This window comes from Eurosta solidaginis, chromosome 1 (genome assembly GCF_040869045.1).
Source record: "Eurosta solidaginis isolate ZX-2024a chromosome 1, ASM4086904v1, whole genome shotgun sequence".
Lineage (NCBI taxonomy): Eukaryota > Metazoa > Arthropoda > Insecta > Diptera > Tephritidae > Eurosta > Eurosta solidaginis.
Window position 1 is genome coordinate 374,749,232 of NC_090319.1, and position 18,130 is coordinate 374,767,361.

At 35.4% G+C, this 18,130-nt stretch overlaps 1 protein-coding gene and 1 long non-coding RNA gene across 6 annotated transcripts in view; one reads left to right on the top strand and one right to left on the bottom strand.

Annotated features, from left to right (window-relative positions):
- Window positions 1-10,418, top strand: part of stumps (DBB domain-containing protein stumps) — a 192,887-nt gene extending 182,469 nt beyond the window's left edge. For all 5 annotated transcript variants that reach the window (XM_067763072.1, XM_067763071.1, XM_067763070.1 and 2 more), the window contains 4 exons: window positions 3,335-3,503; window positions 3,624-3,841; window positions 5,399-5,746; window positions 6,485-10,418. In XM_067763072.1, the coding sequence (XP_067619173.1) occupies window positions 3,335-3,503; window positions 3,624-3,841; window positions 5,399-5,746; window positions 6,485-8,889 (3,140 nt within the window). In that variant the 3' untranslated portion in view covers window positions 8,890-10,418. The remainder of the gene's footprint in view (window positions 1-3,334; window positions 3,504-3,623; window positions 3,842-5,398; window positions 5,747-6,484) is intronic.
- The window catches only part of LOC137238273 (uncharacterized), a 77,449-nt gene that overhangs the window by 57,173 nt on the left and 2,146 nt on the right, over window positions 1-18,130 (bottom strand). The gene's annotated exons all lie outside the window — the stretch shown is intronic.

Sequence of the window (18,130 nt, forward strand, 5' to 3'; positions counted from 1 at the left end):
TTATTCATACACGAGCCTTTTAAAAGTCTGTTATATAAAAGTGGGCGTGGTCCTTAACCGATTTCGTAAATTTTTCTTCAAAGCATTCTTTATAGTAAAGGCAAACTTTCTGCCGAATTGTGTTACGATAGGTTTAACGATTTTTGATTTATGATTAATAATATATGTAAAACTGATTTTAACACAAGTGGGCGGTGCCACGCCCATTTTCACATTTTTTTCAAGAGTCACAATATCAGTCCACAAGTCAAATTTCAACATTCTAGGTGTATTATTTACTGAATAATCAGGCTTCTTGTGTTTTCCAAAATGTTATATATATAAAAAGTGAGCGTGGTTATCATCCGATTTCGTTCATTTTCAATACCAATCTATTCTGGGTCCAGAAAACCTCGTGTACCAAATTTGGGGAAGATATCTCAATATTTAATCAAGTTATCGTGTTAACGGACAGACGGACGGACGGACGGACATGGCTTATATGGAAGTCTATATCGAGATAGATAGATAGATACCTGTACAACCAACCGTTACCAATAAAAGTTATAATACCTACAAGTACAGCTGGGTATAATAACCAGTTCCGATAAAGCAATAATTTGATAAAACAACTGGTACCGAAAAAGTAACTGGAAACCTACGAGAGCTCATTTAAAAGCGGTTGGCTCAGAGCAGCCAGTCTCCTTTTGCTTGGTGATGGAGAGTGGTCCAGAAGATGCCGCATTATCTATGCCCATAGAAGGAGGACGTATCATGCACTATTGTGCAACTGGGTTTAAAATATTACTACACCAATAAAACAGCTACAATAAAAATAAAAAAAGTTTGCAACAATGCTGCGCCAGGAATGCACTTTTGAAAATATTCCTTAGAAACGGTATAACATAGACATATGACATGGATTCACTTTTTCTCATAAGCTTGCAAGTTCTGATTTTTTTCTAAATGCAACGTGCTTACATTCCAGAGCAAATTTAAAGTTGCAAGCATCTTAAGTTAGTGCAATTAGCTAAAAAATCAAAGCTTATAAATACACCCAACTAATCACTCTTATCGTAATGTACACAAAGTCAAAAAATACTATGAGAACTGGGTCAACAGGAAACTCAAATCTTAGGTCCAAGTATTGCGTACATATCTACGTTTTTCTTTTTGGCTATAAATCTTCTTCCACTTCTAACCAAAGAAAATATTGCATTGCTTGACAGACAAGTCACGCCATTGACAACTGCATTCACACAAAGATTTTCCAATGATAAATGTAAGCATCAAACCACACAATTCCTCACGGTCTGTGCTTGAACGGCTCTTATCTCTGCAGCGAGCATTCAAAAGGCGCGTTATATCTTTGCCACAAACTGTCAAACCATCAATGAATTCATGACGTATTTGTTCTATTGCTGCTGTCATTCAGCCAATAAACAAATGTCACATAAAATAGAGACAACTGCAGAAATTCAAATATTTAGTAAGCGAGCTCCAGATATTTACCACCAAATGTGCGCCTATAAATCGCCAATAACAAATCCTAAATAAACAAACGCATAAATTATCACTTTCTACTTACACCGAGGTGCCTTTGTTGTGTGCCCCGTTGTGGCTTATCAGCATATTCTTGATGAGTTTAAATTCACTTGTGCAACACTTTTTACAAACTTTAAAGTGTAGGTACAAATTTTTTGGTCACCCACATGTTTTTTACCTTGCAATATACATACATGTATACATAAATAAATAATGTCAGGGACCCAACCATCTTTGGCTTTTATAATAAAATTCTCAAAAAAGAAGTTTTTTGTTGTAAAGTTCTTTACAATTGTTTTTGTTTTTATCGGCCTATTGATAAATGATTCAATTCAATTATCGAAATTACGATGAAGCGTTGACTTTCATACATGTTTTGAGCAAGTTTTACTTCGTTTTAACAGGTTTTTTTTGAGGATCTGTAACTTTTTTTGGAACCGTATCCTTTTTTGAAACAGGCTACTCTTTTGAGACCGGTTAGATTTTTGGAAGCGGTTACTTTTAAGAACCTTTTACTTTTTGAAACCAGTTAATTTTTAAAAATAGATTACTTTCATAAAACCGGTTAATCTTTTGGAACCCGATACTTTCCTAAAAAAAAGGTCATTTTTTAAAAACCGTTACTTTTTTTAACCGGTCCTTTTTCGAAAGCGGCTGCTTTATTGGAATCGGATCCTTTTTTGAAACCGGCTACTTGTTTGAAACCGGCTCCTTTTTTGGAACCGGTTACCCTTTTGAAACCGTTTACATTTTTGGAAGCGGTTACTGTTGAGAACCCGTTTTTGAAGCGGTTACTTTTAATAATCGGTTACTTTTAATAACCGGTTACTTCTAAGAACTGGTTAATTTTTGAAACCGGTTCCTTATTTAACACGGATCACTTTCATAAAACCGGTTATTCTTTTGAAACCCGATAGTTTCTTAAAAAAAGGTCATTCTTTAAAACCCGTTACTTTTTTTAACCGGTCTTTTTTCGAAAACGGCTGCTTTTTAGAACCGTTTGTTTTCGAAGGCGGTTCATTTTGTAGAACCTTTTCTGGACCGGATACTTTTTTGATGTTTGTTCTTTTTTTTTAACTAGTTATTTGGACGTTTTACAGGACATTTAAATTTTTGACATTGGTTCCTCTTTGGGAGTCGATGACATATTCGGAACCGGTTTCTACTTTGGCACCGATTACATTTTCCGAGCCCAATACCTATTTGGAGTCCATAACTTTTTGAAACCGATTACTTAATTTGTAACCGGCTACTTTTTCGTAATTCATGACTTAATTGAGAACCGATTATTTAATTTAAGCACGGTTACTTTTTTGTAACTGATTACTTAATTCGGAACCGGTTAGTTTTTTTGGAAGCGATTAATACTTCACTTGGGAACGATTACAAAATTTGAAAGCGGTTACTTATTTAGAACCGATTACTTATTTAAAACCGATTACTTTTTCTGATCCGACTACTTAGTTTGGGACCATTTAGGTTATTCGGTAACATTTTTGAAAATACTTTTTGATAGCTATTGCTGCTCAATGCTAAATATAAATAAATGCTAAAATTAAATAGCAAACATGACTCAAAATCCCAAAAAGATAAAAAATATTATAATAGGCCCCTGAATAAAGTAAATAACTAAATTTGTTAAAATAGCGATATATCACAAAATACATATATCTTCGTATTATATGCATACATATCTTGTAAAGTGTTTATACATTCATATATAAATACATACATACTCATAGATATATATACATACATCCATATGTGCCACAAGTAACCTCTCCTTTCCAATTTCCATTTCATTTTACAGATAACTGCGGCACAGTAAGCAACTCATCATCGAACAGTTCGGGTCCGTACAATATGGACGATATACTCATTATCACAGCGAAACATAGCGAACGCGCCATCTTGCGCGCAAACTTCTTAAAGAATCACTTTGACAAGATCACAAAGCAGCGTGGCCGTAAGCCCTTCAAGTAAGTTGAAAAAAAAAAGAAAACAAATTGCAAAAATTGCGCTTAGATTTTATTTATTTGATCCCTGCAAAAATGAAATATTATGCTAACATTTATTTGATTTTTTTACTATTTTTTCAGCTTTTTGCACATCAAAATCGAGGATGGTCCCTTTAGCGAGGAGATCGCACATAAATATCAAAACACAGCTTTACAGATTGTTATACTCTGTCCAGCGCTATTGGCGCTCTCCCACTCATTTCTGCTCTCACAGCTTACCGCTATTATACGCGTGGAAAAGGTGTTGGGTATTTTATTGGATATCACGGAGGAGAAAGTGAAGGAGATACAAAAAGCAGGTGGGTTTATCACATCAAAAGATTAATACTCAAGAGCTCTCGATAAATAATCAAGCAATTTGGCTAACTAATATTTTTGTGTTATAAAGTAATCTCGTTCTAATCGGAAAATCTATCTACCCATTCTGTATTAAAAGAATGCAGAATGAGTTATGTTATCTATATGAAACAGCTTTAGAGGGAGGGAGGTACTGTTCGCCGGGTAAGTGATCACCCGTGCAAATGAAGTTAGAATTATATATATGACTTTGACAGTAGTTATGTCAGAACGTACGGGTGGTAAAAATAGTATTTAATGAGGCTTTCCATCCCAAACAACGGGCAATGTCTTTGAAAGACAAAGTTTATTGTTAAAGTTTTTTTCCACTTTTCCGTCATTTATCTTGAAAAACGGTTCTGAACAAACTTGTTATACTCAGCTGAGCAGAGCTCATAACGATACCCCGTAACGGCATAAACTAATCGAGATAGATATAGTCTTCTGTATATCAAAATGATCTGAAAAAAGAAATGCATTTAACCATGTCCGTCCGTCTGTCCATAAAAACGATAACTTGAGAATATTTTGAGGTATATTAATGAAATTTGGTATGTAAGTTCCTGTGAACTCATCTCAGATCGCTATTTGAAATGAACGAAGTCGGACTATAACCACGCCCACCTTTTCGATAACGAAAATTTCGAAAAACCGAAAAAGTGCAATAATTCATTACCAAAGACGGATAAAGCGATGAAACTTGATAGATGAGTTGACCTTACGACGTAGAATAGAAATTTTATACAATTTTGGACAATACGCGTGGCACCGCCCACTTTTAAAAGAAGGTAATTTAAAAGTTTTGCAAATTTTAGTTTGGCAGCTGAGTATGTAATGTTCGGTTACACCCGAACTTAGCCTTCCTTACTTGTTTTTGTCTTAACGTTGTTGCTTTTGTAACCAGTAAATATCACCCCGTAGCTTGATAGTGATATTATGAATATTGACAGCTATTTGTAGAATGAGTGCTGGCCCAATGAATTTTTCGACCCGTCGACCCTTTGGGTGTGTGGACTTTGTTTCTCTCATATGACGGTAATGCCCTAGCGTGGATATAATTAAAGCTCCTTAACCCATTATGCTTCTTTTCGCTATCGTTAGCCTTATCCTTTTCATATCTTTATCTTTCTCTTCCTCTTCCTCTTTGAGCAATCAATTCGCACAGAATAACCTTATTTCTTCACAAAACTTTTGGCTGCTTTGCAGGAGTCTGTAGGCTACCAGCATCTCTCGTGGGCTTTCACAGAATCGCTTGTTGTACCTAAAGCAGAGGAGCTTCTCTGCGCTTCCTGCCAGACATTTTCCGAACCCAACTATTGTTCTCTTTCAGAGATGATTTTTGAAGAAGCTTAAAAGGTTATCTTGCCTGGTATACCGATAAATATTTTCCAATTTCTTTCTCATAGAGGTTCTTGCATGGCCTGAACTCCTCAACAAAACGACACCTCACTTACTGATATATTTATGTTGATCACTGTTTGCACACTAATTTGTAAATAACGCCTCTCTACTTCTTCCAGCACTGCCAAGTTACTACAAATGGCGCCGCTGCAGCATACGTGACAATGATCAGGCACAAATTAGCAACATAATCGGCATAGCCACAGACATTTTAGGACGGGCACTATGTCAACGGCCACCATGTCACGATCACAGCAGCATAACGCGCAGTTTCTCCAGTTGCTCCGAGGGGTTTACCATACTGCCAAAGAAGGTAAAGATTGGACAAAATAAAGTTGTGGCTATGCTAGCCGAACCGCTGGAAAAGGATGACATAATTAAAATCATGGTTGAGAAATCGGGAGAGTTAATCGAAATAAGAAACTTCAAATGTCGCAATCCATTTACGGTGCAGTTCTCCATACCAGGTAAGGGAAAAATTAAATAAAATCGATCACATAACGATAGCCATGTATCGACCAAAGTTGCGTTCGACTGCTGCGATGAGTTTGTTGTAGAAGAGATCGTTCACTGATGGCTTTGCAGAATGCAGTTGGCCGATTCCGCGCTTTTTGAGGACTGACGTGATCTGTGACTATGACTTATAAGTCGCAGGGACATTTGTCTTTGACTGTGAACAGTGATTGAAGGGCGATATAATCGAAGTTGCAGTTTACCAACAATCACAGTCATAGACGCATATCTCCACTTCCCTCAATGAATATTCGATTTGTGCTGCTATCGACTGCTAGAGTTCTGAGTGGACTGTTACAAAGACTGAGTACTTACTGCAGCATCTAGCAATAGATAACAGCTTCTATCGAGGATGTTTGCACTGTTGCATTTATAGCAATTTACCGCGTTATCTAGTGCTACTTAATTTCAGCACAAATCACAGGTTCATATTATCAAAGCAAATTTTTTCGGTAATTGGGTACGAGGCGCATATTTTGGCAGTCAGTCAATCACGGTGATTTATTTGAAGCGGTCGCAGCGATTTACTGTGATCTTTCAGTCGCTGTGACAAAATTAGAAAAACACGAATATTTTCCAAGTAAACTTCAAAGAGATTGACCGCCACTTTGGTTGACACGCTATGACGGGAGTGACTTCATGCTTTTATAGAAACATATTTTAATTTAAATTTTTCTTCCATCTTCCTTCAGAGTCCTGCATGGAAATTTCCACAATGGTTGAGGTACGCATCGAAAAGAATGAGAAGGGTCTTGGCGCACGCCCCATCAAATGTGAGAGTCGCATGCGTGAACTCGAGCAGCTGCTCCGCACCGAAGATTCACCCATCGAATTCATGTGCCACTCACTGGGTATTGGACCAGCTGAACATGACGCACTCGATTTGCATTTGCTGCAATGCTTCCAAAAAAATATGCCGCCCAATTTTCATCTACTCAACGGACCTTACGAAAAGCAACATCACTTCCTCACCATACGTGAATCAAGTCCCGAAGAATATCCCACACTTTTGCACTTCGCAGCGCGTTGGGGTCTGAATCGCCTCTGTATACAACTGATGGAATGCCCAGGCGGTGATACAGCATGCGGAATACGTAATTGTATTGGTAAAACCCCAGCTGAACTAGCCGAACAAGAAGGTCATCATAAGTTGGCGACGAATATTGTAAGCTTTTCAGAGTTTCATGAACTCACCACAATGTATCATTATTTCAAGGGTATTAGTGGTACACAAAATAATCAACAATTGGTAAATGGTAAAGTGGCCATAAGCAATCAAAATTTGCATAATCAGCATAACAATAACGTAGTCATTGAGACGGTGAAGTCTACAGCACCAGCCTCTCCAAAGTGTAAGCAACCCAAACCACCAAAACCGGCACCACCAATACAAGCAGAGCAAGATCCACTGTCTGCAGAGTATATGGAAATGTCAAGCGGTTCGGAGGAACGCGAATGTATGCCAAATGCAAAGAAAGAGACCTTAGCTGTGTCGAACTTGAACTATATAAGCGTGGCGAGCGAAGAAGATGAGAACTTACAATGCTCATCGGCAGATGTCTGCAAGAATTTTGAAAAAATCGTTACCACGCCGGAAGAGACCACAAATGAGTTGCGCATCAGCGAGCCACCCTATTATCAATCGAAGGAGAAAAACAAAGCTGTCGATGTTACAGACTCACCCTACCAAACAGACAAATTCAGTCATGAATGCTCGCAGTTGCTTGAGAGTTGCAGGGGCACAACAGCCGGTAATGATTATGTCGTGCAACAACCCGCAAATATACCAATACCACCTAAGCCTAATAATGCACCAGCGCAGACCATGGCGCTTAGCGGCGATGCCGACGATGGCAATTATTTATTCCAACCTTCGAATCGTCCAGTCGAAGATGAATTATTGCCACAAAATCGTCTTAGTCTAAGTCGCTCAGTCAGCTCATCATCACGCGGCGCTGGCCACAATCCCACATATGGCACACTCAAACGCACGGCATCAGATGCTTCAAGCGCTACAACGCGCTCAAATGCTGATGATGAACTTGCAGAGATTATGCATGATTTCAAAAATAATGTGCTCAGCATACGCGATGTTGAATTGTTGGTGGAAAAGTGGAAACATCGTAACGATGTACAGCAAAGTTTTCGCGAAAAGCAAGAACAAATCGATCAGTTGCGTAAGGAGTATATGCGCATACATGAAACACTGAAAACGCAGCTAAAGCGCGAAACGCCATTCGAAAAAATTAAGAAACTCTTCTCACGTCACAAATCTACAACGAATTTGACAGATAAGGCGGCAGATAGTGCGCTCGATGAAACCAAATCTTCGATAACAACAAGCTCAAGCTTTAAATCTGCACAACGTCCAATTAGCTCGCTAAGCTTGCAAAGTGTGGCGTCTTCGTCATCTTCGGGACGCTTAAGCACAGGCAGCAATTGTAGCGGCACTTCACTAGGTGATTCGGGCACACATTCGGATCACGAGGAAAGACGCTTTGGTTGTCATCATCCATCAAATGCTGCCATTTTGGATAATTATCTTGTACCGCCTGCACCACGACCTGTGCTGCTTACACCAAATTCGACACCAGGTGAGGAGCGTCAACAATTGGTTTTTCCCTCACCAAAATCATCAAATACACGCTTAAATACGCCCACTAGCCCTACTGGTAGTGAGCACTATCAAATATTTCCATCAAATATACCCGTCTATACAAGTCAAAATTTGTCAACATCACAACCTAACAATTATCTGAACACAATCATGGAAGCCAAAGAGAATGATGCCTGCAATGCTGGCGGCGGTAATCATAACTATCAGAATGGTGTCACTTTACAACCGATCAAAATTAATGAACGCCCGAATATTATTTATGGTAAATTGATGAAGTCATCACCCACATGCAGCTCATTCAAACCGAAACAGGTAGCTGTGCCGCAAGTCGGTAGTATTGAAGTGCAAGCTGAGGTGTATCAGAATGTTGGCGCTAATTTGGAGCAGAGCATAGAGCATGAAATAGTGAAGGAGAATGCGCAGGAGAGCAGTGCTGTTGTTGAGACAGCTGAAGAGGCGCCGAATTATATGAACTGCTGAGTGGTGAGATTAGTCATTAAAGTTCTTAGATCGGTAGTTTTTCAATCACTTCACCGGTAACCCTTTTACGGTGATCTTCCACTCATCCGACGATATAATTTAATCTTATTTTATAAACTTAGTCATATTTATGTTTGTATTAAGTTAAGAATAGTTTTAAAATTAAAAAAAAAATGTTTGACATCAGTTACATGAGTTTATGTTTCACATATGTAGCTCGATATACTGCGAAATCATTTCACATTATTCATAATCTATGTCTGATTAGCACGCGTATAACATTAAAATTTGAAGAATTGTATAGATAAATGCATGCACTGAGTTTTTGAGCACAATTTTTTGTATTTAAACTTTTAACGCATTAAGATTTGTTTTAATATTTTACATAGTCATTGTACATAGCTAAATTTTGTAATTAAAAAAATCAATAAAAATGAGTATGAACTAGTTGAAAGTATTAAAATTATCTATATAAGAGATAATTATAAGAAGTGAAATATTGTAACCACCCAAAACTCATCTCACGAAACATGCTCCCAAAATTCGATTAGAGCTAACACAGCAATCGCGATTTGCAGCAAAAAACAGAAATCGGAGACTTTATTTTTTATATAACACTGGTAAGACTAAACAAAATTATGAAAAGTTCAGGCAATTAAAGAAATATAAACGCACGAAATTATTAAAAGAAATTGGTGTATGATGAAGTTATGATACTACATCACATGATGTCATTTCATATGATGCGATTATGGTATTGAATGAAGTGACATGATATGAGATGTTGTGATGTGACGTTTATCCTTTAGTGTCATTTCATTTGAAATGAGATCATATTATAAACATATGAAGTTAATAAAAGAAATTTGTATGTGTTGTTTTACGTTATATATGACCTGATTTTGTTCATATGACGTGATTAAGGTACTGAATGAAGTGATATTGTGATCTGATATTTATCATATGATGTCATTTCATTTGTCACAATTGGTCATTGACTGTTATGACGTAATATGAGATATTATGATACGAAATCATGTAGACTAATTCATGGGATGCTATGATTTTTTTATGGTATTAAGTCGCGGTGTAAAATACATATATGACATTTTATGATTTGTTTCGCGTTTCTGTTATGAAATGTAATGACTTTGGGAAGTTATGATCTGACATTATGTTATATGATGTCATTTCATTTGACACGACTGTATGATGTGATACGATATGTGATGCTATGATCTTAAATTTGTATGATATGGGATGCGATGATATGAGTTTTTGTTATATTATATCAATTCCAATTATGCGATAAAACGTTAAATTATATGACTTAATATGAAATTTCAGATCATATCATTTCACAAGATTGATATTTGTTGATATAACTTGATAGCAGATGTTTTGACATGAAATTATGTATTCTAATATGACTCAATTCGACGTTAATTAATAAGATTTTATGATTTGACATTATGTCACTACGATATCATTGACATTGGCGATTTCAGATCACATCAAATTTAGACATATCTTTTGATTTTAAAGCGAAGGAACATTATGTCATATATATATAAGAGTGGATTGGACAATTCATATGGCCTTTTAGTATACTAATGCCTTAAACCAAATATAATCATTTCACACAATGTATAATTACGTTGCATCACATCAAATTTGAAAGTCAAGTTATATGAAACAGTGTCATACCTACCATATCCGTCAATTCACATCGAATTCAGTTAAATCCACATCATCTGATTATATTTGATCCTCAAGTAGCTCACAGCACACTTGAAAGATTCATAAATGAAACAAGGCCATACTTACCATATAAGTCACGTTACACCGAGTTCAGTTAAATTCAAACCATCTGATAAGACTGAACTGAACATCAAAACAAAACAAACCGAATCTGATTAGTTGCCAGATGATATCATATCAAATTATATTCTTAAAAATAAAAAAAGTTGATATGAAGCGATATAATCTGAGTTATGACTTGCTGTTACTTTTGCAGTGCAGGTAAAGTCGTATGACATAAATCGTTCATCCGATCAAGGCCAAATATTACAATTCTGAAGAAGGCTGGTTAAAATGGTTCAATTCATTATATTCATATATAACAAAATCTCAATAACAAAAAGTATACCTTGTTTAGATGACGCCCTATTACTCCAAGCCATGCAGCATGAAGTACACACTATATCACATCATAGGAAATAAAGCAATTTATATGATCTATTCTATAATACGATATGATATTGCACGTTAAGTTAAGATGTGACATTAAAATGTCTTTATTTTTCTTAACTTAAACTTACTTAACTTAAAAAATATAGAAAAACATGAATTTATAGTGCCATAAATCTTGAAATTGTCTCCTCTGTTTTTAAGCATTCACCTAAAAGTCAATCTGTTATTGCTGCCAGTTCTATAAACGTACAAACGACCACATTTTCCTTCTATCAATAATACACAAGTTATATGAGATTGTTTTTTTGATACCGTAATTAAATTTTTTTTTTTTTAATTTATATACATCTTTTCACAAATTTATTTCATAGCCGGAAATATTTTTATAAGAAAATTTCATAAATTTGCTCTCCTTAAATAAAATGTACAGCAAGCAACCAAACATATTGCATACATATCATTCTGCATAGGCTTAAATATACATGCTTAGGTACATATAGTTAAAGTTACTTTTAAAAAGTACGATTACATCATCTACAATTTATATAAGCTGTTTAATTTTAAGCTTGTATGAAATTTTTGCATTCAAGTCAATCAAACTGAAACGAACAAACCAACGATTTTTTCTATTTTTTTAGCATAAATCGATTTCACTCAAATTGTACTTTTGCAAATTTTTTTATGCTATTTAAAATAGTTGCCATGTAATTATAGACATAAATAAAATAAACAATTGAATAAAATAAGAATACTCGAATAAAAATTTTTATTATAAGCTGGTTAGTATTTACGTTGGATTAAGCATTACGAACACAGTCGTTTATTGTAACTAAGTTCTTAAGTGAATTAAAAATCATAATAAATAATAATTGTATATGTAAATTGCTGACGATTTTTAATATTAAATATATTCATAATTATTGAAATAAATTCGAAAAAGCAAAAAAGATTTTTTTTTATTTTATTAAGGTTTCTGAAAAATTTAAATCATGCATACAGTCAAGGCGATAGCTGCTTTGATTACGTGATGTGATATTTATACACGCACTTCTGCAATGATGTTTAAGTTGTCGGACTATCATATCCATCAGATATATGACAATTAAAATCTCATTTCATATTTGAGATGTTGCTCAATATAATTTGAATTAACCACACAAACATTGCAGAATTACAAAAACGAATCCTAACCACATAACCACAGTATCATTCAACAACTTTCCTCATCGCTTTGACTTGACTTCCGTCAACCATACCTAATTGTGAATGAATGTTGTGCTTGCTGTGCATTCACTTTGATTATTCGCTGGAAAATATTTTTCGAAAAAACGAAAAGGGATAAACGCTATGTTACTAGGCTAGTCTTAAGAGTGCACGTTTACAATGTACGTAAGTTAACACACTCATGTATGTTAGGCAGTACCCTTGCTATGCTTATTCCAGTCAATGCCGCTACTCAACCGACATTCATGTTTTACACAACTTAGCAAATCATTGCAAAAGCTTAAAGTGCTAAAATTAAAATTTTCTCTACAAACTGCTGAGTATTTAGTTGGCTTTTGTATTACGTTCTAAAAGTTGTAAATTTCATTCTCTATTTTTAATACGCTGAAAGAAATGGTGCTAGCAAAATTAACAAATCGGTTCTATTGTTCTTGACTTAACGGAGATTCGGTGAAAATGATCGAATTATGGTTAATTCGACCGAGTTCTTTGTCAAGCGAACAAATTAGTTTAGTTATTTCAACAGAAGAGCAATTGTCGCTCTTAAGTTAACAAAATTCTGTAAAATTGACAGATTCCTAATCAATCTAACTGATTTTTTTGCTAACACAACTGATCTCACTGGTCATTTCAGCAGCGATCAACAGTCAATACATGAGCAAATTTCAAAGAGAATTTTACGCTCACTGCGCTCTCTACTTTGTACTTATGACGATGGTGCCACTTGGAAAAACACACAAAATGGGAAAACAATAAAAAACTAGTTTTTCAATTATCAATACAAAACGAAAATCCCTTTATTGAATTTACTGTGCAAACAATTATGAGATACCGGGGCACCTATTTATCGGGTACAATTTTGCTACTTCTCGTCCAAGCGAAATACAAAATTGCGCCCTCTTGTTGCAAAAGTTTAGCTTGAGCGAACAGGATTTTTCCAAAGTTAGTAACATTTTGTTCAAGTTTTTATGAATTTTCACTCAAGCGAACGAATCTAATAAGATAATAAAAAAACATCCTTTTTTAATGTTGCTGTTTCCTACAAAATAAAAGTTTGAGTTTTCTTGGAATCGTTTCAACTTAAAGTGTTACGAAAATTAAACTTGCCGAATTACATGAAAAGTTACTCCAGTGGTGAATTACCTGCCTGCGATTTGATTATTTACTTTTCTATAACTTACAAGTTCTCTTTTTGAAATGTTACGTCAAACAATTATACTACAAGTTTTGTTCGAAACAATCAAGTGTGGCAACTACATGCGAGAGAAGAAATTGAGAATAAGCTGAGCTGCAACTGAAAGAATTGAGAATCAGTTTTGTGACTATAATTTTCATTTCTATATTCATATGTATGTATATGGGGTATTCCATCCCATTTCGACCAATTTTGAACCCGACCCCTTTAGAATTGGCTGAAAGTTTTTCTTCTTTTTCTAGCTTACGAAAGACGGTTTTCAAAATTTTTTCAAATTTTTTGATCCAACTCAAAAAAAGTTATGAATTTTAAAAAAAAACACCGTTTTTGTTTTCAAAATGCTATAACTTTTTCAAAAATTGACCGTTTGGGATCTTTTTTTTTTTAATTTGTTTTTAAATGTACTTTTCGGAAAAAATACAAAAAAATTTTTATAGTTTTTTTTTTATTTTTCAGTTTTTCGAGATATTTCGAATTTCGCCATTTTTTTTTTCTCATAAAAAACTTCAATCAATTCTGCAATCATCCCCACTAATCCCGGAGTGGGCCGATTTTTTTATATTTTTTTTTATTTTGTATGTTAACAAAACGAAAAAAAAAAATGCTTGAAATCGGATATAGGAAGACTTTTACTGGACCCAATCGCGTATACTCAGTTATAAGCACCTTTTGTTAATGGTCCGAATTTCTCGGCGAAGTTTTTTTTCACCACTCGAACCTTCTGATAAATGAAGTTCAGTCGCCCCTTACGATAGGCATACCTATTCTAATATTCTTATCCAGCTCGTATAATGTGATCTTATTTTTGTGTCGATAACTGTCTTGCGACAAATGTTGTCCAATTTTTTGTGATATAAATATAAGCCATTTACATTAAGCTGTAGTCATTCGTGCCGTTTGTAGTATCGCTGTAGTCGTATCCCTAACGTAATCAGCTGTTTATCGTTACGACGGTAAACCAAAACCCAATTGGTTGGCTACGAAACGGTTACGATCTTAGCGGCACCAATAATTGATTGCATTGATTCTCATAAGGTTGGTCGAATCAGCTGTTATAAGGTTACCGATACGGTTACCGATAAAGCACCAATGTCTGCAGCTTTAAACAGAGCCTAGTAATGCCTTCGTTTAAGAAACCAATCTCTCAAAGCCTACGCGCACCCTGGTAAGCCGCTTCCATAATAAAAATATCGATAATGAAGTTACGATGGTTGTAAGTGTTATGAAAGCTATGGTGCTAAGATGTAGCGAATTTTTATTTCAGCCACATCTGGGTGATAAATATCACAGGATCTGATAGAATTGTCATTAGGTGGCGTTGTGATCAAAATATTAGAAATTTTATATACAATATATGGCTTATGTCCTACATTCAGAGTATACATAAGCAGGGGAAAAAATGGTAAAAGGGATCTATGGAATTGTATAAAGAAAATACTAACTGATGCAGAAAACGTTTTTGAAAAAAACATCGCATAAAAAATTCCAAATTTTTCTTATTATTAACAACAGGAAATTTTTTGAGCTAAAAGTATTCCCATTGAGTTTAGTCCAAAAATGTATAATATTTAAAGGCTTTCAAAACTCGCACTGGCTTAAGAAACAATTTTTTCGAAATGCTGTTATAAATCTTCTTCCACACAAAGTGTGAAATATTCTCTTTTTTATATGAAAGAAAATCTGAAATGCTACAAAAAAAAATTTTTAATCGATGTGAATTTCGAAAACCTTAATACTTCAGACCAAAATGCATCGGACTATAAAATAGCATATCTAACATGTTTCCCGAAACTATAAAAAAGTGTTGGTGAATTTTGATGGAGACTTTTACAACTTTTGGAAACTTCTTCTTCTATCTCGCAAAAGTTTTTCAAATTCGTTTAGAAAATATAGCGAAAAAGAAGAATAAAATAATAAGCATTTTTTTTAATTAAAAAGACCTCACATTGACTGAATGTGCCCATAATGTAAAACGAACCAGTTATACACAAACATATCGGTACTAACAGAAAGTACGGGTACCCGTGAACAGGTTAAACTCTTACCTATCCAGAATCATCACCCACATAAAAAATGTATGTCCTGCTTGCAATGTATCCCCACATGACACCAACCATCTCTTCAACTGTATTGTGGAACCAACGCCTCTAACACGCCTCTCATTATGGTCAGCCCCTGTTGAAACAGCAAGTTTCCTTGTACTCCCGTTAGAGGATATTGATGAAAATTTGTGATGCGGTCGTAGCACCTATTGGATGGGGCGAAGCACTGCTACAACAATAACAACGGGTTCCGGTGCGTATACGTAACATTGGTTTTTAATAATTGTCATAAAAGAGAGTTACATATGTATGTACATACACACATTAAAGTGAAACTAATATAAGAGTGTTTATAGCTTAATAAATAGGAAAATTGTTTTTGCTGCTGATATATTTTAATGTAAATCTTATCTCACCCAAAGTAGGTTTGTTCAAATAATATATTCAAAGTCCCTAATTTAATTGATATAAAAAATTTAATTATGGATATATTTTCAAAAATTATTGCAGCTCACTACAAAGTCAATATTTTTTTGAAAACCTTGCGGCAGAAGTCTGGTAATTTTTCATATTCTAGTGGAAAAAAGGCGGTCACCGTGGTGTGATGGTAGCGTGCTCCGCCTATCACACCGTATGCCCTGGGTTCAACTCCCGGGCAAAGCAACATCAAAATTTTAGAAATAAGGTTTTTCAATTAAAAGAACATTTTTCTAAGCGGAGTCGCCCCTCGGTAGTGACTGGCAAGCGCTCCGAGTGCATTTCTGCCATGAAAAGCTCTCAGTGAAAACTCATCTGCCTTGCAGATGCCGTTCGGAGTCGGCATAAAACATGTAGGTCTCGTCCGGCCAATTTGTAGGGAAAATCAAGAGGAGCACGACGCAAATTGGAGGAGAAGCTCGGCCTTAGATCCCTTCGGAGGTTATCGCGCCTTACATTTATTTTATTTTTAGTGGAAAAAAGGGGCCGATTTCTTTTTTTATACGGCTAGTGTGACATCCTAATAAACTTATATACATACTCGAATGTAAAAAAGTGCCGATTTTACTATTTTTTTCTGCTCTCCCTCCACACTTCCTCTCTTTTTACCACCATTTAATAGATTTACTACAATACACGATTTTAGTACCGGCGCATTTCACTCTTTAGTTGTTATTTCCACGAATTTCTTTATTCATGCATGCGAATGCAGCTTTCATTTTCATGAAAATTTAAATACGCTCGTTTGGTTTTTGCTTTTCATTTCTTCCGATTCATGTAGTTTTTTTTCTTTTTTGTAATTTAAGCTTGCACACGTGCGTACATAGATTGAAAATGTTCATTGTGCTTCTCTCTAACTACAACCTATTAACTAAAATTTCTTCATATAACTACTACATACATATTTATGTTTCGCAATCCGCACAGTATGAATGCCGAGCTATCATAACTGTCCAGCGAATGCATATAAGCCACCATTACTTTCCTTTCGTCCTCTCCACCTGTAGTGTTTGTCATTTGAGCGGAAACTCTTGCATATGCTTGTGAACGCCACCAGTTTCCCTCAATTATTTTCGGCTTTTATATACTCGTACATTTTCATTCTCTCCACGTTGCAATACTACAGCTGATTTTGACTGCAGAAGTAGATAGATATGGACGTCGTTTTCATTTCATAATTGGCTGCAAGTGCGAGTGAAACAAATTCTATAAACACAAAAAACACTTTGGCTTTATTTGAGCACACTCTCTGATTCAGAGTTTTCTATGAAAGAGAATATACATCGGGTACCACAGGTCAATTAAATTTAGGTGATTCAATATGTCTTGAGTTTCGAGGGACTTATGCTAAAATCCTAAGCGCTTTCAATAAACTTTTCTGTTTGTTAATAACAAACTTCAATACATTGTTGAAACTCGTAAGATATAATACTTTAATAAAAAATACAGTCTCCAATCATTAGTTTGTTATTTAGTTTTTAATCAAGTTAAGATCCAAATAAACTTAGTGCTCGTACTAGGGTACTATGAAATTGGGGGACAAGTCAACAAAACACTAAAAACGAAACACAAGCGGGCGAAATGGGAGGAGAATCTAAAAACTATTAAGCTCATTCCTTGTATTGGTATAGTATAGCTAGCCGTAAGGTCTCTCTTAAATCAATAGCCATCGCAAGTGCGATCGGATGCCAAGAAATGCGAGGGCGCTATCATTACTTAGGACTGAGAAGCCAGTTACCAAAGAAGACTTATATCGTCCGATATCCCCTTTATCGCCATTAGCAAAGACACTTAAAGTCGTCCTACTCCCTTATTTTACCACAAAACTACATAGCACCGCCAGCACGAATAACACCATCGACAGACAATAAGTTGATTCGGTCAGTCACAGCCCTTTACTGCAACACCTGAAAGAGTCTACCCATCTACTTAGTCCCAAAAAGTGAGCCGCAAATTACCTGTGTGGTCGACGGGCATCGGTTCAGTTCAAGAAGGTAATATCAAAACCAAGAAGAATTAAACAAGGAGTGCTGGATGGTTTAATTTTTATATATCGGAACTCCTTTCCCCGCGCAATGGAGTTACCATTGTTACCTATGCTGATGACTTC